A 21,896-nucleotide genomic window follows, 5' to 3' on the forward strand; every position below is an offset into this window, starting at 1 on the left:
GATAGTCGAAAACGAACTGAAATTTGTCATTTTGAGGCCTTTTAAAGCTTGCTATGCGTAAGAATTTTGTTCAATTATGAAGACCGTACACTGACCTATAGTTCTTAACTGCTACGTTATTTGGTCATTGATGGAGAGTTGTCTCAATGGCAATCTTACCACATCTTCTTATTTTAATATTGACAATGCCATGGCAAAAAAGCGATAAACTAAAGAAAGACAACTAACAGTCTACAAAACACAACATAGAAAACTAGACTGAGCAACACGAACCCCACCAAAATCGGGGGATGATCTCAGGTGCTCTGGAAGGATAATTAAGCTGATCATGCTGCAGATGTGTCACCTGTCAAGTACACTGTAGAAGCGTTATTTCAAGTTCTTGTCGTTTAGAGAACAAAGTCACACGAGTGTAAAGAGCACAGCTAGAACAAAAAGAACCAACGAGTTAAATTATATGTGTAATGTATTGTTTGATTATAAATTTTAAATAACACTTTCCAAGCATCTAAACAGGACAAAAGATAAAAATAAAAATAAAAATGTCAAACAAATAACAGCAAATAAACAATACGTGAAACATAATCTGTTTCTTATGAATACTAGTATGAAAAAGAACAAATGGTATATACGTCTCTTAAAAAGCAACCAACTTACAGCCAAAAGTGAACAATTGACAAATGTCTGTACAAAAGGCAATCTCTAAATCGCTCTATGTCTCGGCAAAAAGTGATTTAATTTCAAGATATCTAAAACCCTTAGATAACCATGCTAGTTAAAGATATAAAGACAACCACTGAAGATTCATTATTAGAACAGCGACTACGATAATTATAGAGGTTTAAATTTCATAACTCTATTGATAATATACAAATCAAGATAAACATATTCCGGGTTCAACCGCAGTGTTGGCGTCTTCTACAATGTAGTCACCATCTGCCATGCAAATCCCATTCCATTCAATACGTCAAATATTGAATTAGTGAAAACCTTATTAAAAAGAATATATAGAGAAGACTGTCTATGTACGTAGAAAAATCGAGACGACATATTAGATATTAATCAAAACTGTTGATACAAGTTTAAAACAAATAGTGTTTCTTTAACTGAACAGACATAATCTTTATTTCGTTATTTGGACTTGAAGTAAATATTTCAATATTGGAAATAACCATGTTAATGAACAGATCGCCGTAAAACATAGATATATCTAGGTATATTAAACCATGCTAAGGACTGTCTGGTACACTCTTAAGATTTGTGTATAGAAACAGTGATATGATATTTTCCATTTTTCTTTATCAATATGCAAGTGGAATTAACATATTTAAATATCAATATAACAAGTTTCTATCGAAATTCTCTTGATAAACAATGAAATATAAACATTATACATTGCATGCATATTTCAAACATAGTTTAAAAATCAACAAACTCAAAGTCGGAGACAAACTGACAATGCCATATAAAAAAATAGAATTCGACGAAAAACACAACAGTATAGAAATACAATATAGAAAACAAAAAACTGAGCAACACAAACTTAAAACGGGGGGAATCTCATGTGTTCGGGACGGGTAAGCAGATCCTGCTCCATATATGGCACCCGTGGTGTTGCTTATATAAGTACAAATTTGATGAGAACTAGAAATCACATCTTTTGTTTTAATGTTTTGGTTTTAATCAACTTTTATTGTCAATTTCTAAATGAAGGTCAACTTATGAAACAAAATCAATTATAACAGTGGTATCCTTTACTTCGAGTTCGACAGGACATATGCGTATTATATAGTCACCAAACTTTGAATTATTTGGTGAGCGGATATAATCTATATAGCGGAATGGTAAGTTTAATGATAATGCTAGCTTCTTTTGATTGTACGATGAATGTTTTAAAACATCCTTATCACATCTTTACTGACGTTAACTAGCTATTGATTTGGTCAGCTTTATCATAAGAAGACGATTGCCACATGTGGGGCAGGATCTGTTCACCCTTCCAGAGCACCTGAGACCCCCCACGGTTTATGGTGGATTACGTGTTGTTTATTCTTTAGTCTTCTATGTGTTTTGTATATTATTGTTTGTCATTTGGACTTTTTATTTTATTGCCATGGCGTTGTCAGTTTATTTTCGACTTTGTCGTTCCTTTGTTACATGTCTCTTTCGCCTCTCTTTTACCTGGCTAAAGTCCTCGCGTCTTTAGTTATCACACTAGGAGTAGGTCACAGTTCAGAACACTATTCTGGTATCTAGTTCTAAGAACGTAAAACTATCTTGTGATTTGAGATACACACACGTCGTATAGGTCAACTAATTCGTAATGGTGACAACAAATATTTATTCCGTTTCGTATATGTTGTTGTCCTTGACCTTATTGTCAAGGTTCAGCAATGGCCTAAAAACAGGTTTAGTTTTTTGTCAAGCGATTTTTTTTGTCATCAATTTTGAGTAAAAAGGCAAATCAATTATATTTAGTACATAAAATGCTTGTAAGGTGTCCCTGAATGGTACGGTTCATCTTACTTTGGTTTTATTTTCATGGTTTAATGGTAAACGTCAAATTTTGGTGAGTATGTCTGTTTCATATATTATTAGCAGCATGTCAAATAAAGTATATGCATGGAATGGCCACCTCGTTAGTAAACTTGTGGCTCGTACTTCTATGACATTCGTTGTAGGCGAAAAATTCTCCCCGGCAAGGTACAACTGACCTTGATCATATTTTCATGTTTCATTGATAATGTTCAGTTTATGTGATAAATGTAGTAAAACCTTGATCTGAAAGACGTTACACATAAAGTTCAGGCATACTTAGCCAAGCAAGCGAGATATTTCAGGGTGTGCACTATTGTTGTATTTATATTTGGTAGAATTCATACAAATAATTCTCAAAGAAAAAAATGAAAAACGGATCGTCAAACGTTCTTTAGTTCCACTTTAGTATTTACATTGATGATGCCCTGTCACCCAATAAACTTGTTATCAGCAAAACCTGGCTCCACTGTATCCCAATCCTAGTGAACTTGACATTTAGGGCTGTACTGAAACTTGAAGTTCATGTTCATATCTGGACCGTCTTTTTAATTTTGAACATGTCGAGTTCTTATAACTATGCTAGATGACAAACGTGATGATTGGATTTTAAAAACTAAAGTTAAAACTTTCTGAGGCAAAAGCGACGTTTAAGGATGTACTAGAGTGAGGATTGGGAATTTGTGTCAGATGTTCGGACTGCTTGGTGTTTTTTTTCATTACAGGATAAAATATTTTACCCCATAACACCCATTTTTCTTTTCATATAAGACTTCAATAGCTCATAAAAGGTCATTTACCAAAATTTAAGCAGATTCCAGATTTCTTTTCTTTCGATTTGACACCCAAATAATACCAATGCAAATAAAAAGTAAAAGTCCGAGTCAGCCTTTTCCCGCCATTTTAAAAAAATCAAATATATCGAAAAAGAGCTCCATGACCTAACAGTTTCATGTAAGTACATCCTAAATGAAATTGGCTATCTTTTAGGTCATTTCAGGAATATATATCCTCACGCATTTAGGTATTTTGAACATCATTAGCTTTCAACATTTCCAAACTATGAAGTGTTATCTACATATTCTAAATTGACACATTACAAACGTGTACGTTCTCCCAATACGCACGTCATTTGCTAGAATACATTACGACTGAATCCAACACTGCGAAAAAAATTTCGATAGCAATCGTGAACAAGTTGGCAGATACAATGCGATGTATTCGCAATCTCTAATCTTTAAGGGGCCTCGATGGACTAGTGGTCTAAGTAGTCCAACTACTGTATCACTACCCTGTCAACACTGAGGTTGTAAGTTCGAGTCTCGCACGTGGCAGGTGCATCCGACTGTAAATTACCAGGATTGCCAATTTTCTTACCGAAGGTTGGTGGTTCTCTCCGGGCACTCCGGCATCCTTCACTTATAAATACTGACCGCTACGAAACAGCGTAATAGTGCTGAAAGTTGCGTTAAACTCCAATCAATCAATCAAAACAATCTGATCTTTAGAGTCCATCAGAATAGTCGTCTAATCTAAGTATTAGCACCTGTCCTAAGTCAGGAACCTGTTGTTCAGTGGTTGTCGTTTGTTGATGTGGTTCATAAGTGTTTCTCGTTTCTCGGTTTTTTTTTATAGATTAGACCGTTGGTTTTTCTGTTTAAATTGTTTTACACTAGTCACTTTGTGATATCTTTATAGCTTGCTGTTCGGTGTGAGCTCCGTGTTGAAGGCCGTACTTTGATCTATAATTGTTAACTTTTTACACATTGTGACTTGGATGGAGTGGTGTCTCATTGGCACTCATACCACATCTCCTTATTTCTATTAGCTGATTAAGTTCTATTACTCGTTGTGACATTTTTCAGTGATTAGCATGACAGGAGACGTGTTCCCTTTTGATGCACCTGGTCTCGTTGCTTATCAAATTCATACAAGTCACTAGTTTGTTTTCTGTACGTTTGTGTATTCAAAATGGATTTACGAGCTTTGAATTTGGATGGGAGTGATGCACGAAAAGCAGACTACGCTTACTTGATCTCGTTCCTTTTGGAGTTCAGGCTATTTTTCCAGTTTTTGTATGTAACCTTGATTTTGCAAATTGCTGTAATCTTAATTTAATCATCTGTAAAATACTGTAGCCTTAGTTTGATCATCGGTAGAAAAAAAAAATAAGACTTTATAAATTTTGTGCGTCCGAAACGCTTTTTTATTTGAAAGAAGTGTTGTTTTTTTTTTAATTTGATTTGAATTTGTACTGGCATGATATTGCAAAGTTTGAGTAGATAAAAAAGAAATAACAACGGGTTTCATTTTATAATCTAAGGTCATCTTTCTAATCCACAGGTGGTTTAAGGATGTTCGCTCCTCTGCTTCAAAATAACAAGCTTTTTAAAAGATTATTACAAATTGATAGTTTATAAATAACAGAACTTAAAAATCAGAAAATAATAACAGGTCCGTGTCCTTATTTATGAGATATAATCAATTGAAAATTTGGCGCAAAATGATTCTCTCTAGATTTTTCATACATTTAACATTAGCACCTTTTTCCTTTCAAAAACTATGAAAAAATAACAAGGATTTTATAAGATTTTCAAATATGGCTTTTTAAAATATATTTAATGAAATTATGCAAAGAAAAGTGAGGGCTAGCGGGCAAATTTTTTATTGGTATTACATTGGATAAAACTAGAGGATTCCGAATATCTGACAAAAAAGTCTAAAACTAGAGTAGCAAACATCCTTAACCTCATTTTGTGGTTTTAGTTTGCTGATTATATATTGATCTTCTATTGATTCTTCCAGATTTCTAAAGTTTTGTTTTGAATTGAGATCTAATGAATTTGTTTTTTTTGAAATTTTGAAATGGTGCATCATTTCATTCTCCCGATGTCTTAGTATTTTACCTAAATAAAAATAATGAACTTTGACAATTGATGGATTTTTCACAAATAAAAGCTAGACAGTTTTTTTTAATTGTCAAAAGCATTACTTGTATTCAGTTTTTCATGTAATTGTAATACTCAATGTCGCTTTTCGTTCGTTGTTTAGCAATTTCAATAATAACTGACCGTAAAAACTTTTGAATATCTAGAAACATAAGTGCAAATAATTTATTATTTGGTGTTTTGTTTACCAATAACATATTATCATTTAGATTTGAAATTTATTTAATCAAAAGAGGTATTCCAGAACAAAGAATAAACATATGTTACGTTATACCTTTAATCAAATCATATAAATCAAAATATCCATGGTTCATGTGTCCTTCATTATCAACGTTCCAATGAACAGGTACTACTGTATCCTGCATATTTACCTGACTTTACTTTATATATTTAAATACGTGGGGTTTTCCTCTTCACGTCATTAGTTTTGACCCACAACAAAAAGGTCTAACAAAACTGTTATTACGTTACTGTAACAATGTATTGTGCGAGAAATGTTGACATGTTGTGTTAACAATGTTAATAGAAATTCAGAGAAATATAAAACAAATATTTTATAGAGAGTAATTATATTTTGTGCAATTGAAAGCATGGATAGAGGAAAAAGCAAGAAGGTAATATTAATATAACCATGAGCTAGGATTGATTGATTGATTGATTGATTGATGGATTGATTGTTGGCTGTTTAACGTCCAGTGGCAAATATTTCCTGCATGTTCTGGATGAGAACAAGTTGACAGTACATACACAAGTTAGATCCATTTTTATTTCGAGCAACACTAATGAGTTGTATATAGACGAAACGCACGTCTAGTGTACAAAGTTATAAGCTTGGTATCTTTGATGAGCTTTCTTAGATTAATGTTATGTAACCGGTGAAGATATATTATGCTTTTCATACATGGTTTAATCGTAATCTGTAATCGTACTCAACGTCAGTCCTATTATATTTTTTTTAGAGATGAATAATTATATACATGTGTCCCACATCGGTAAGATAGCAATTTGCCTAATTTTGGAGAAAAGTAAATAATGATTCTTTTTGACACATTGTATTTAGAAAAGGATTAATTTCATTTTATCTGATATTTTCAAAGATCAAAATCTAAATCGCAGTGTTTCAGCGCAAATCATTTTTAGCTGAATAAACGATTTCTTCGTCTTAAAATGCTCGCAAAATAATGTCGAAAATATATTCTTTTACGGAGATGATAAACTATAGAATATAAAATTGTACTATACTCTTTTATTGTGAAAACTCATAACTTTACCTTCCAAGTGTTTTAAAATTTCATTCTCATGAAGACAAATCTTACCAAAATGCTTAATACACCTTTTCTGCTTGCGGGAAATAATTTAGATTTTTCACCCTCGCGTAATAGTAAAATAACCTTTTCGAAAATTTTGAAATAGCTTTGTCGACTTGTCAAAGAATATTAACGTACAATTAGAAATTTAACGACGGGTGACACATATGGAGCAGTATTTTTTTTCGCTGCCGGAGCACCTTAGCTCAGCTTAACTAGATTCTGCTAAAACGTTTGGATTTTTTGGTTAAATTTCGATTTCAATTGTCTGTAAACATGTCTTGATTTGAGAGCAAATACTGATGTTACTAATAATGTAGTTAAGGTGGCTGGGGCATCTTAATTAAAATCTATAAAATGTTTTAATAATTTGTCAAAATGAAGTTTTTATCATGCTTTTTCAAAAATACAATTAAAAGTATGTGTCATCGGACTTTTTTTCACGCTACATGTGCAAAATTGTCAGATTTTCAATAGATTATGCATGAAAAATTCAATTTTGTGTGATAAAAAAAAAAACTACACCATAGAATTTTAAGATAAAATGCGAGAAGACAGCTCTAATAACATGCTTTCAGATAAGAAAAAGAAAAAATGGGGTCACCGAAATTGTTTTCTTGCTACATATTAAAATAGATATATATACAACACTTTCTATTGTAAAATTACTTTATCTGAGTTATCTCCCCTACTATCTGAGCTATCTCTCCTTATTTTGAAAAGTTGAAAAAAAATTAATGAAACAGAAATATTGTGTTTTTTTTAGAAAATACAGACATAAATATGATAAGACACATAATTTTCTATGTTAACATTAGAAGTCTTACACATAAATTACATACTCCTCTCAAAATTTGCACATTCAATCAAAGATTTAGACCAATTGTTATCTGCTACTTCAAAATCCAAGATGGAGGAAGTCACCCGAGCCACCATAAGATAGACGGCCATACATTTTTAATGAATCTGGAATAGTTGGAATCATTACTTTCCTCTCTTAAGAATAATATGTCATAGAACAGTTTAAATCAAATATTAACAGTGAGAAATGTACTTATACATTCAAAACTGTTATTAAAGATACTGATGATTGAATTCCTTTTAGAAAGAAACTGTTTTGCTTATGTGCTTTGTGTCAATGCCTTTTTGTTTGTCTTGGTTGACATATTTGTTTGTTTTATATGATTAAGATGATAACAGAATGTTGACTGCTGTACCCCTATTTTTGACATTTTTACATATTATGTCTGGGTTTTTTTTTTACACATTTTTGTCAATTTAATGGAATTTATGCGACTGTCATACAAGTGAGAGGTTTAGCTAGCTATTAAACCAGGTTTAATTAACCATTGTCTACATCAGAAAATGCCTGTACCAAGTCATGAATATGACAGTTGTTATCCATTCGTTGGATGTGTTTGAGGTTTTAATTTTTCCATTTGATTAGGGATTTTCCATTTTGAATTTTCCTCGGAGTTCGGTATTTTTGTCATTTTACATTTTTTCTGCACAGTTAGAGGTACACTATCGGGATATTTGTTATACACGTGTGAAATATGTAGATTAGGAAGGGACTATCAAATTGTGTTCAGACAAATGCATCTTAAACAAACTACAAACAAAAAGAAAACAAAAACAAAAAATACAATATAATATGAAATATCAAATAAGACTGGACTGGCGGGAAGTGTTAGAAAGTAGGAATTCAGAATTTTAATTGATGTTTTAATCTGTGTGTACATAGTTATTCTGATACATGATTGTACAGACTAATTTCTTTATTTCGTTGAAATGAAAGGTCACCGTCACCGGCCAATAAAAGCTCAATTGATATAGCATATCTTTCTAATTTTAAAAACATTTCTCTTGCATCGTTGTGAAAAAAAGAACAAAAAAAAAAGAAAAAAAAAAAGTGAAAACTATCCCCAACGGGATGGCAACAGCTGCATGAGGGATTGGGTTCAATATTAATACGATGAAATTCTGCATTAAAAGAACTGCACATATTTCTCAAATGTGTATACATTGTATTAAGTCACAACACCTAAATTAGGAAGGTAGCTGTATCAATTAGATTTGAACTTTCGTTCAAGTTTATTTATATTTCGGGAAGTACGCGTACGTACGTCGTGGTTTAGGTGTAATACAACCAAATCATATTACGTCATATCCGGTTGCATACGAAAAAGGGTGTAAAAATATTCCCTTGAATTTGACAGTTGTAGGAAATTAATCCTACATTTCATTGCAGTAAAAAATGTCTGAGTGCTAAACATATATCTTGGGTGTTTCAAGCACCATTATTTTTTTATTTGGTGTTTCTATAGAAAATTTGGGAAACATGAGGTTACATGGTTACTAAAGCTTGTTCACAGGAAAAAAGGGGTGAAAATTTGATTGGTTAACTTCCAGTGATAGATATTTTCATATTTGCAATGAAATGTTCTGTGAAATTTTGTCTATAGTACTGGACAGGATAAAACTTCGTTCATTATATATAAGAAGATGTGGTATGTGTGCCAATGAGACAACTCTCCATCCAAGTCAAAATTAATATAAGTAAACCATTATAGGTCAAAGTACGGTCTTCAACACGGAGCCTTGGCTCACACCGAACAGCAAGCTATAAAGGGCCCCAAAAAATACTAGTGTAAAACCATTCAAACGGAAAACCAACGTTCTAATCTATATAAAAAACGAGAAACGAGACATACTTATGAACCACGCCAAGTATTTCTTTATTTGAAACAAAGATAAATTCTGCACATTTTTTTTTAAGTGGAAGTTTAACAAAGACTAATAGGGAAAAACATCAATGTTGGTATTTCACCTTTAGGCTATTTCATTCAATAATAGTAGATGAAAAAAGGATTTTCGTGTAATATCTTTAATAGGGTACTACATAATGTTTAGTGATTCGCAAGTCATAACTAGATATTTGACCAACAAGTGGGGGCATTCCAATTATGTAAAGAATAGAACATATTCAGTTTTTATAGATTAATTGTTTACCGCCATCTCGGATCGTAAAATAGCAGTAAACAATCTTTACAAATACAAAATATTAGTTTTGGTGCACTTTTATTTAATTTACTTAGATACGGGAAGATCGCCCTTACAGTAAATATTTTATAAAGGAATTATAATGAAGTTTTCCTTTTGTAGTTGTAGCAAGACACCAAATCCGATGACACATTTTTCTTTCTTTCTGTATTCCAAACGCATATTATAAAACCTACATTCTCATTTTTATAAATAATCTATGCAAAATTGGGAAATTTTGCACAGCTTGTACATGCTGTAGCACGGTGACTCATACATTAAATCATATTTTTGAAGAAAAAAAAAACATGGTTAAATCTACATATTGGCAAAGTATAAGAAAATTCTATCTGAGGAAACTTCTAGTGATGATCATCCTTAATGCATAGTTTACCGATGTTCAAATCCAATAAATCGATTATCAAGATATGAATCACAAATCAACTGAAGGAATCGCTTTTTTAAAACTCCAAAGAGGAAGATCGGTAGGGTATGCGTCTTCCGCTATAAATGCATCATCCGTCTTATGAATTAACAATCAGTAAAAATGATACAATTAGGACACTTCTTGTCTCTGCGGGTATCACTAGCCAATTAGTCAGTCCTACTGTGTTGACGTAGCATATTATTGAAACGGACACAAATCTGTATATTTACCATTTATCAAATGTTAAATCGTTCGATACACTAAGATTCGCCCCGACGTTTTGGAAATTTAAATATTATTATTAGAACTATACAAAAAAATTATTTTAATTCAATTCGTCAATTTAAAATATAATATTTATAATCAGGAAGTTAGTGTATTTCATTTGTTTACGCCAAGTTATTTTGTATAATAGCTACATGTATTTAATTTCAGAAGATTACGATCATTTTCACTTGAATTATCATTGATATGGTCATAATTATAGGAAAATTGTTTAAAAAACTTGTATTTTTTAGAAATACTAACGATTTTGTACCCTAAGAATTATGGGTTATCAATGCTCTTCAAGTTCCTTACTTTCCCTGGCCTTCTAATTTGTTTGATTCGAGCGTGACTCTTGAAACCTTCATGTGTAATATACTTAAGGGTTTCAACGTTTAATAAGGAGTGATCATTTGATATCATGTGATAACAACTCTCGTTTTTGAAATACAATAATAATAATAAATTCATCAAATGCTCGTTGATAAGTATATTAAAATCAAGAATGTATTTCCATCGAGCATAGCTCTACTTCCTTGCCCGGATTTGTCTTTATTTTCAGTCTTATTTTGGTTTCATCGGCACTTCAACGTTTGTATAAGGTATTAGATTGTTTAGTAATTTAGCCACTGAAGAGACATTGATTGTCGAAATGCGCATCTGGTGCATTAGATTTGTTATCGTTAATGATCGTTAATGTCATTGACAAAACGTACGCGTGTCTGAGAATTTTGCATGTTTTTGAAGGAACCACCAATTTCCGTTGTCACAGTTCAAAAGAAGTCCGCTGTAGCCTTTGGAATTCAACATTGACCAAACGAATAGCTATTTAAGGATGTTCGCTCCTCTTGTTTTTTGAATTTTTGCCAGATATTCGGAATCCTCCGGTTTTATTTATGTATTGGCATTAAACAAATTTCCCCGCTAACCCTTACTTTTCTTTACACAATTTTATTACATATAGTTAAAAAAGCCATATTTGAAAATCCTATATAATCCTTGTTATTTTTTCATAATTTTTGAAAGAAGGAGGATGCCAATGTTAAATGTATGAAAAGTCCAGAGAGAATCATTTCCAGCCAAATTTTCAATGGCTTATATCTCGAAAACAAGCACACACCCCGTTAATTTTTTCTGCATTTTTAGTTCCTTTATTTCTATACTATCAATTCATAACGGTCTTTTAAAAGGCTTGTTATTTTGAAACAGCGTAGCGAACATCCTTAAAACGTCGTCATTTCGTAAAACAACATAGGGAATCGGTCAACCGAAAGAACACAGTTTCTCAATTTACACTACGTTCAGTTTCATACGCGACATATATATTCATGAGGGAAATAGATAGCAGGTAAAAGCCATAAGATAAATGAGAATGGATTGCTATGTATTTGCGTATGACATTATTTATAGATCTAACGCGTTTTGTACAATGACTTTCATGTCCTGCAATTCTATAAAGAATATATTACTTCTGAATTTTCGACCGTTGCAATTAGAGGAGAAGGAACTGTTTAACTCTCAGAGCACCTGTGTATGGGTTATTCCAGGTTTTTATAGGTGTGTTAGTTAACACTTTTCTGTGAATGAGGTTTAAGCGTGGTTTTATTATCCTTAATTTGAACATGGTATTATAAAATCAAATCAAATCAAATATTTTATTATAGTCTCACCTCTCTACATGTACAATACAAACATGAATACAATATCTACAGCATGTTTTAATTAAAAGTACAAAACAATCTTAAAAACATTCGAGAGCAACTCTCAAAAGAGTTATGAGAGACTTTTACATAAAAATGGACAAATCGATAAAAATAAAAAACACTTTTTTTTTTTATCTATATAAAACATTCTTTCTTTGAATTAAAATATCATGGCAGATTTTGGCAGAATAGAAGCACAAATTTTCATTTGTAAATAAAAATATAGTTTTTCATTATCATTTAAGTCTAAAAAACCACTATTAAAAGAAACTGCTCTAGTACAAACTTCTTGCCTTGCATGTGAATATAAAGGGCATTTGAATAAAACTTGTTTCTCATCTTCAATGAGTTTCTGTTGCATACATGAATCATTAAAACAAAATCTATTTTCACATAAAACCCCTTCATATCTGCCTGTTTCAATTCTAATTGGCGCCTCACCACATCGAAATTTGGCAAAGGCGCTTTTATATTTTCCTGGCATATGAACACTTAAATAATGTTCTTTATTATATTCTTGTTTAAATAACCTATAGGTACGCAGTTTACTGCGATCATTTGTGTTTAAATCATTACACCATTTTCTCTTGTACATATCAAAAACATTACTCTCAATATTCTTAATATCATTTTTACTAAAAGTACAGTTTATATTACAAAAATTTTCAATATTAAGTTCTCTAAATTTACTATGAACTCTAAAATTCCAGTTTTTAATTTTACTGTTACATATTCTATTTGCCCATAAAAACACTTTTTTATTAAGTCTTTATATGTCGTTCTTCAACTTAATGTTGATGATTGTCCCGCAATGATTGGTTGATGTTTTGTTGTTGTTTTAACACCACTTTCATGTAATACTTTGGTCAATTAAAATTTATGTAAGAACACTAATCCAAAATTTCTCTTTAATAAAATCGAATCAATATTTATATAAGAATTTGAATACAAATTTCTATAAAAAATCAAATCAACATCTTTATAAGAATTTAAATGAAAATTTCTTTGAGAATTCAAATCAAACTTTCAATAAAAGTGGTTATTTTTTTGTATCAAAACTATTATAGTCTGCAGGATTTGTGATATGCATTTTCATTCGGGAAAACATTGTGTGAAAAGAAAAGAAAAATTATAACACGTGTCGACATTTAAAGGCTGAATAATCGGCAAATCTTTAACGTTAACAAGGGCATGTCTAAAATGAATGAAGACACGCTATTTAATGTACTACATTTTATGAATAGCAATTGAATAATGAATATCAAAAGCTAGAACGCGGAAGTTGTAAAGGTTAAATTTTTCTTTATAGTCGTGTTTCAAGATCACGATTGTATCAACAACTAGCGAGCATATTTTATTAGACACGAAAACCTTAAAGAACGTATATTGATATGTGATACTAGTATAACAAATTTTAGTTAAAATTGAAGAACATTTAGAAAACGACCCTTGTGTAATATCAATTCAAGGGAAATTGATTGTACCTCTTACAGGTCTCTTTCACAAATTATTGACCCATATGCTTTGTGTCTGTTTCTCATCTCACGAGTACTATAGTTTTTCGAGGTTTGTTCTTAAAACACTAGAACAAAATTGGCTGATTTGAAAATCTATCTGTTGTGTCATATTCCCTATTTACAGGTTTTACCGATTTTGAATATACAGAATTAACGTGATTAGGAGACTGAATTCTCATGCCTAGGCGTTGACTCATTCTCTTTCTACAAATCTTGTATCTTTCTGTTTGGCTTTAGACGAGTTCCACAGGTTTTACGAGTTTGGACATTAGTAAAGAAGAGTCGCCTCTAATTTAATTAGTAGTTTCGATTTGAAATATGAAGTTAACATTTTATACTATAAACTAAAACATAGGTTGTTATCAGACACAGGCCTTAAAAACTATGAAATGCTGCCATACGTTTTAAATATGATACTGCAAGATTTTCAAAATTATAATACCTGCACTGTTTTAATGTTCGTTATTATTATAGACTGACCGACATGACAGGGGCCTCAGTGTCGATGATAACCATTGCTTCTATGAACCAGAGCCAGATTATAGCCGTGATTGTGATACTTATAGACCGGACTTTATACAAAAAGACTATTTACAAAGTAATATTCCTTCACTTTGGAATCACAAAAACATTCCCGGTCCTTATCAAGAGTCATTAGCTAGTCAGTATCCTTGGGGTCTTCATAAAACAACTTCTGAGGATCGGCTCAATAGCAGTTTATCTACAACTTCTACAAACAAACCGAGATCACGTTGTGCCATACTATTTTTCCTAGTAACAGGAATAGTCACTTTGGTCGGTGGAACTATAGCAATCGCTGTGTACTTCACTAGCTTACGTAAGTAAAAAATCTAATTAAGGCATTTTTTTATTATATAAAGCGCCCATTGTATTGGCAGCAAAATATTATAGAAGTATCCACCCTCAAAGACACGAGTTGGCATAACAAAACGACAAGAAATATTGTTAAAGCGTTGTTTTATTTATTTATTTATTTATTTATTTATTTATTTATTCATTCATTTATGTATTCATTTATCTATTAATTTTAATTAATTAATTAATTAATTAATTTATTTATTTATTTATTTATTTATTTATTTATTTATTTATTTATTTATTTGTATGTTTGTTTGTTTGTTTGTTTGCTTGTTAATTTATTTTCAATTATTTACTTATATATCAGTCTTAATACTGACATTGCAATACATCTAACAAATATTTAACCCTGATGAACTTTAAAATATACAATTACATATACGTTATGTACTTAAGGAAGTGAACAATATGCAATTCGATTATAACCAAATGATATAATGCATGTCTCATTCAAACATTTAATTCATTTTTCGTTATACTTGCATATTTTTTTCATGAATAAGGTCAACTGCAATACAGCATTTGCGAAAGAAGACACAATTTAACGAAATTTACCTAGTCCTACCAGTCATAGATTTTTACCTGGTGAAAAAAGCACACACACGTATCAATATCTATATGTGCCCGAAAATTTTGATGTATGAATTAAATTTCATTTCCGATTGATTTATAACAAATTCATTTTAAGGTCTTATTTGGGAATTTCAGCAACAACAACAAACTTTCGCGCTGTTATAAATGGAAATTGTTTTTTTAAGTATTTGTCTGATTCCATGCACTCTGCCTTTTATCTGTTCGACCCATTACATTTCTGTAACCATTTGTCTGATCTGTGTGCTTTTTCTACTTATTTGTCTGACCCTGTGTACTTTGTTCCACTTATTTTTCTGAATCTGTGTACTTTGTTCTACTTATTTGTCTGACCATGTGTACTTTGTTCCACTTATTTGTCTGACCATGTGTACTTTGTTCGACTTATTTGTCTGATCCTGTGTACTTTGTTCTACTTATTTTTCTGACCATGTGTACTTTGTTCGACTTATTTGTCTGATCCTGTGTACTTTGTTCTTCTTATTTTTCTGACCCCGTGTACTTTGTTCCACTTATTTATCTGAATCTGTGTACTTTGTTCTACTTATTTGTCTGACCATGTGTACTTTGTTCTACTTATTTGTCTGACCATGTGTACTTTGTTCTACTTATTTGTCTGACCCTGTGTACTTTGTTCTACTTATTTGTCTGACCCTGTTTACTTTGTTCTAAATATTTGTCTGACCCTGTGTAATTTGTTCTACTTATTTGTCTGACCCTGTGTACTTTGTTCTACTTATTTATCTGACCATGTGTACTTTGTTCTACTTATTTGTCTGACCCTGTGAACTTTGTTCTAATTATGTGTCTGACCCTGTGAACTTTGTTCTAACTAGGTGTCTGACTGTCTACTTTGCTCTGTAACGTGTTGTCATGATTAGTTTGTTAATATATATTTCTATCATATTGAAGGTCTGTTTCCAGTTTAATACTGGACCCGAAATGTTCTAATAACAAATTATCCATCATCATTGAACTAAAATATATACTTTATGTTCTTTAACTGAACTTATATAACTATTCTACTTCAAATATATATACAACAGATGCAAAATTGTGCAATTACATTCGTCCTTATGATACAATAACGTACCCTACAATCTTTGAACTTGTTAAATACGGTACAACCTTGTAAAGCTACAACCTTTACAATGTTCTAACAGGCACCAATCTTTTCTTTATCTCTACGATCTCGAATATCCGTATGGAACCTTACCTTGGTCTTAAGTCTTCGCAAACTTATGTCAAACAACAATAAGCAACAAATTGCGCATCATCAATTACGACTTTGGTACCCGTACCATTAATAGCTCACCTGACCCATATGGTCAGATGACCTTTTCTCATCACTTAGCGTCCGTCGTCCGTCGTCCGTCGTCGTCCGTCGTCCTCCATTAACTTTTACCAAAATCTTCTCCTCTGAAACCACTAGGCCTAATTAAATCAAACTTGGCCTAAATCATCCTTAGGGTTTATAGCTTCAAATTGTATCCGATGACCCCGCCCACCAATCAAGATGGCCGCCATTGCTAAAAATAGAACACAATGACAAAATGCAGTTTTTGGCTTATATCTCTGAAACTAAAGCATTTAGAGAAAATCTGACGAATCTGACAAACCGTTGTTGGATTCCTGATCTGAATTTGGTAATTTCAAGGTCCCATTGGGTATAAATAGTACATAGAGGTTTTATAATACTATAGAAGTCTATGGGAAAAATATAAAAAAAAAACAATTTCAAATGGTCACAACTGGAAAACTAATCTGAATAATGATAAGGGGTCTTCAGTTACTGTTGCAAGACTACAATGGGATTTTTCCATGGGTGCAATTTCTTCAAGATAGGGGGGGGGGGGGGCTAATAATTTTCAGAATTCTGTGTTACTTTGTCTATAAACAATTATTAAATTTTGTTTTCAGCATACTTATATTGGATGAATGCCGTACATTTAAAGGCGTTTTCTGCATTATTCAGGCCCTGGGTGAAATAAACTTTGGAGCCGAGGAAAGGAATTGTTTTATTTTTTATTGATTAACTTTAATATCGTTATAGATTGAGATTTTCTGTAAACAGCAAAAATATAAAGCAAAGAAAGATCTACAAATAATTCAACATGACCAAAATTTGCAATTGACATCTTATTGGAGTTATTATTGTCCATTAAAGTAATTTTCTGCAATTTATTGGTAATTTTTTTCTGCTTTTAATTTAACTACTGGGCCAAATTAAACCAAACTTGGCCTCAATCATTATTCGGGTATCTATATGATTTTAACCTTATTTCACTTGATTTCCAAAACCACATTAGATACAGGTGAGCGACACAGGCTCTTGGGAGCTTCTAGATTAAGGAGGAATTTCTTTTAAAGTGAGTATAAGAGTTTCCTTTGGAATTCCTCCTCACACTTGACCTGACTCAAACTTGACATGCCAAATATCTGTTTATGTTTTATCTAAGTATATACAAATACATCAAATAAGGCTATTACCGAACTGTTATTAAGATACACTACCTAATCTAAGATACAAAATTATCACAGTTGTAATCATGTGTCTGGCCATAGGTTCTTTGTTCTAACGATTTGTCTGACCCTGGATTCTTTTTCTAATTATTTGTCTGACATTAGGATTTGTTTTCCAAATTTTCTGAAATTTGTTCAAGCCTACATGTACTTCGTAAGAATTGTTGTTTCTTTGAACTTACAATTTTATTTGATTGTAAATATCCATGTGATGCTTTAATCTATCTAGATCACATCATATAGATATTTTGTTTGTCTTATAGAAAATGAAGAGATTACAACAACCGCACCTACAACGACAAACACGCAGGGTATGTAGAAAATCTTCCTGAAGTGCACGATAAAAAAAATTTCAACAGAAAAAAAAACATAAAAAATTGAAGGCATAGTTACAATACAAAAGGGGGAGATACAATACAAAAGGGGGAGATACAATACAAAAGGGGGAGATACAAAGGACTATCAAATATCAGAAGTATAATACAAACACTATGGTAAAAAGAAAATGAAGACAAAGAAAAAAAAAACAAACTGGTTGATGAATCAATGACATGGTCAACAGAAGAGATTGGGTTTACAGAAGAAAAAAAAATAGACGAAAATGATAAAGAAAACAGAAAAATGGGACAAAAAATAAACAAGTAAACAAGTAAAGAATAAAAAATGGCTACTGTTTATGCATTGTTGTCTCATTGGCACTCAAAACACATCTTCTTATATCTATTTACTGTTTATGCATTAACTTATTTAGTGGTAGCATAAATATGAAAAACGGATAATGTGTTGTCATGTTGCAAAAAGAAGAAAAAAGATTAAAATAAACAAATTTTACATTGGCTAGAGGTATAGGGGGAGGGTTGAGATCTCACAAAACATGTTTAACCCCGCCGCATTTTGCGCCTGTCCCAAGTCAGGAGCCTCTGGCCTTTGTTAGTCTTGTATGTTTTTTTTAATTTTAGTTCCTTTACATGTATATGTTTTGGAGTTAAGTGTGTCGTCCATTTCCACTGAAACAGTACACAATTGTATTTACGGGCCAGCTGAGGACCACCTCCGGGTGCGGGATTTTCTCGCTGCGTTGAAGACCCATTGGTGGCCTTCGGCTGTTATTTGCTCTTTGGTCGGGTTGTTGTCTCTTTGACATATTCCCCAATTTCCATTCTCAATTTTAAATTTTACAATTTACAGAGAAATAAATTGTCTCAATCATAGTATCAATACAATCACTGAAATATAAATTGTTTTTACATGCCATACACTGGTAGCGATGTGTAAGCATTAAAAATTTATTGCAATTGCAATTGCTTATGCTTGCATGTATCATCACATTCCTAAAAAAAATACATGAGTTGTACCGATTATCAGGTTGTCTGCATGTTGATATTGTAAAAATTTCAGCTGCGAGCCACAATATGAAGCTTTTTGTCGAGTGAACGCAGCGAACGAGATCAAAAAGCTTTCATATTGTGTCGAGCAGCTGATATTTTACAATATCAGTATGCAGATAACCTGATAATCGATTTATCGGGCTGTATTTGCGTCTTTTGGAAGTGTTTTCTTAGTTTCACCAGCAACCGGAAGTTGACTTGATAAGTTCGGGTCAAACTTATCAGCGTCGGTTCAAACATTATGACGTCGCTGATATTTCCGGGTCAAAGTTATTAAGGCCGGGTCAACGTATTTGATGTCACAAAGCCGTGATATGGAATAATATTACATATGGTATAGCATTCTACTGTTTTCATTGGATATTACGATCACGTGTTTTAAAGGTTATTTTACGTATCCGAAGCCTTGTTTCTATTTTTAAGTATATTGACGCTATGTTACTATTTATATGTATATTGACGGTCAATATAAAAACAAATTTTGCTAAATTTAGATTTATGACGTCATGACGTCACACATAACAACCATGGAGGAAAAACCACAGCAGAAAGGAAATTTGCAAGTTTATCAGTAAATTTCAAGAATTTTATGTTAAATGCAGACGCTAAGAATACACGAATTTGTAATAACATGAGCAACACGACGCGTGCCACATGTGGAGCAGGAACTGCTTACCCTTCCGGAGCACCTGATGTCACCCCCAGTTTTTGGTGGGGTTCGTGTTGCTTGGTCTTTAGTTTACTATGTTGTGTCTTGTGTACTGTTGTTTCTCTGCTTGTCCTTTTCTTTTTTAGCCATGGCGTTGTCGGTTTATTTTCGATCTATGAGTTTGACTGTCCCTCTGGTATCTTTCGCCCCTCTTTTATGTTAAATGCAGACGCTAAGAATACAAGAAAGCTAATGCAACAAGCTATGAAGTTGTTCAAAGAATATTGATATTTTCAATAGCATGTTAAAATTCTTGCAAAATACAATTTAAAAATACATAGAAAACACATTGAACGACATTTTCCTTGTACATTATTTTTACATATGTAATATATAAATTAAGGACTTTTACTCAGTCAATCAGTTATATATTATAGACCTGTTAGATTATATTGACACTCGGACTTCGTCCTCGGTCAATATAATCTGAACAGGTCCATATTTAACGTATTGACCTCGTCAATAGTCCATAATTGATAAAAATTAAGAGCTGAGCAGAGTGATATAGACAGTGGGATGACCGATAACGATAGTTACTGAGCAAATATATCATAATCAAGCACACAAATATGCAGTTAACATTACAAATGTAAAAGACGTTGTGCAACTTTTGTTTTTATAGCTCTACCAGAGGAACTGATATATAAAGGACATATACCGATTGACAGCACATGGGATGAAGAATTAGCAAATAATTCGTCTCAAAAATACCAACGAAAAGCAGAAAATGTTTCACATATGGTAAATTTGTTACGTTTTTTATTATTGTCCTTTGTCAATAATTCGGTAGAACCGTATCCAAGCATTTTAAATAAACTGTCAAAATTATATTTTCGAAAACAAAATTATAACCAATGTTTAAGTGTTTTGGATTTAAAACTGTTCAATATTTCTAAATAAAATACAACAACAGAGGATGTGGTTTGATATCAATGAGACAGATCTCCTCCAGTGAATTAGAAGTTAGTGACAATAGGTAACCGTACGGCCTTCAACATTGAGCAAAACCAATGTGGCATGGAATAGGCCCAGAAATGAAAAATGTAAAACAATTCAAACGAGAAAACTATCGGCTTGATTTTTGTACAAATCAACAATAAAAGATTTATATCAGCAAATGACAACTATGAAATTACAGGCTCCTGATTAGGGACAAAGACATACAGAACGATAGTTCCTTTATCTTTCTCAACATTTTGTAATTGAATACCCAAAATTTCTCATTTTTTAAATTGCGTTATGTAAATATTCAAACAAAGACTAGGGAAAGTTCGGCTAAGAATATTCTTCGGAAATTGGCCTTAACTTTTTGGTTGTTCGTTCCGTTTCTTTTCTTTTCTTTTCTTTTCGACTTTTGTCTTTTTGATTTTTGTTCTCAATGGAACAGCTTTCCGAATTAATAGCATAAGTTTTCGTGCACGAAATAGATATATTTATTTATATATAAATACATTGTACCAAGAAAAGTAAAACGCATCTTAACATTATAATATCATTTGAAATTGGATTTAATTTTTGTAGTTTTATTGTAGATCGACAAAGTGTATCAATCAAGTGATTTGAACAATTTATACGTCGGGAATATTGTCCAAGGATTTAGGTAATTTATACATTAAGTAAAGTATAACATTAGAATGAACCATTTGAAATTTTAAATTCATCTACATTCAAGTCCATGCGCCCCACAGAGATTCATATAGTTAACAAACATATCATAACCACATCACAGCTTAAGGCTTCTTCTGAACATTTGAAGGTCCCTACTATGTATTGGTTACCTAAACTACACAAAAAACCAGTAAAATATCGTTTCATCTCGGCCTCTAGTAAGTGTTCTACAACTAATCTTTCAGTGCTTTTAACAAGTTCCTTAACTACTATCAAAGAGCTTATCATAAACTATTGTAATAAAATATATGAAAATAGTGGAATTAACTATTTTTGGAGTGTAAAAAATTCTTTGGATGTTTTAGATAAATTACGTGTTTTTGATGGTCCTTTTGATTCTTTTGACAGTTTTGATTTTTCTACTCTTTACACTACACTTCCACACAATCTTATCA

The 21,896-nt window shown here is 32.0% G+C and overlaps 1 protein-coding gene across 2 annotated transcripts in view; it reads left to right on the forward strand.

The window, feature by feature from the left end:
* Positions 1 to 5,898: 5,898 nt before the first annotated feature.
* The window catches only part of LOC127732089 (MAM and LDL-receptor class A domain-containing protein 2-like), a 134,818-nt gene continuing 118,820 nt past the window's right edge, over positions 5,899 to 21,896 (forward strand). Inside the window, exons 1-5 of one of the 2 annotated variants that reach the window (XR_007996054.1) lie at positions 5,899 to 6,097; positions 14,218 to 14,581; positions 18,000 to 18,047; positions 20,456 to 20,574; positions 21,366 to 21,433. Coding sequence is in view for 1 of the 2 variants with exons in the window: in XM_052241143.1 (XP_052097103.1) it covers positions 6,074 to 6,097; positions 14,218 to 14,581; positions 18,000 to 18,047; positions 20,456 to 20,574; positions 21,366 to 21,433 (623 nt within the window). In the remaining variant the exon portion in view is untranslated. The remainder of the gene's footprint in view (positions 6,098 to 14,217; positions 14,582 to 17,999; positions 18,048 to 20,455; positions 20,575 to 21,365; positions 21,434 to 21,896) is intronic. The other variant, XM_052241143.1, reaches the window with a different exon arrangement.

The sequence above is a fragment of the Mytilus californianus genome, unplaced genomic scaffold (genome assembly GCF_021869535.1).
Source record: "Mytilus californianus isolate M0D057914Y unplaced genomic scaffold, xbMytCali1.0.p SCAF_22, whole genome shotgun sequence".
Taxonomy (NCBI): Eukaryota; Metazoa; Mollusca; class Bivalvia; order Mytilida; family Mytilidae; genus Mytilus; species Mytilus californianus.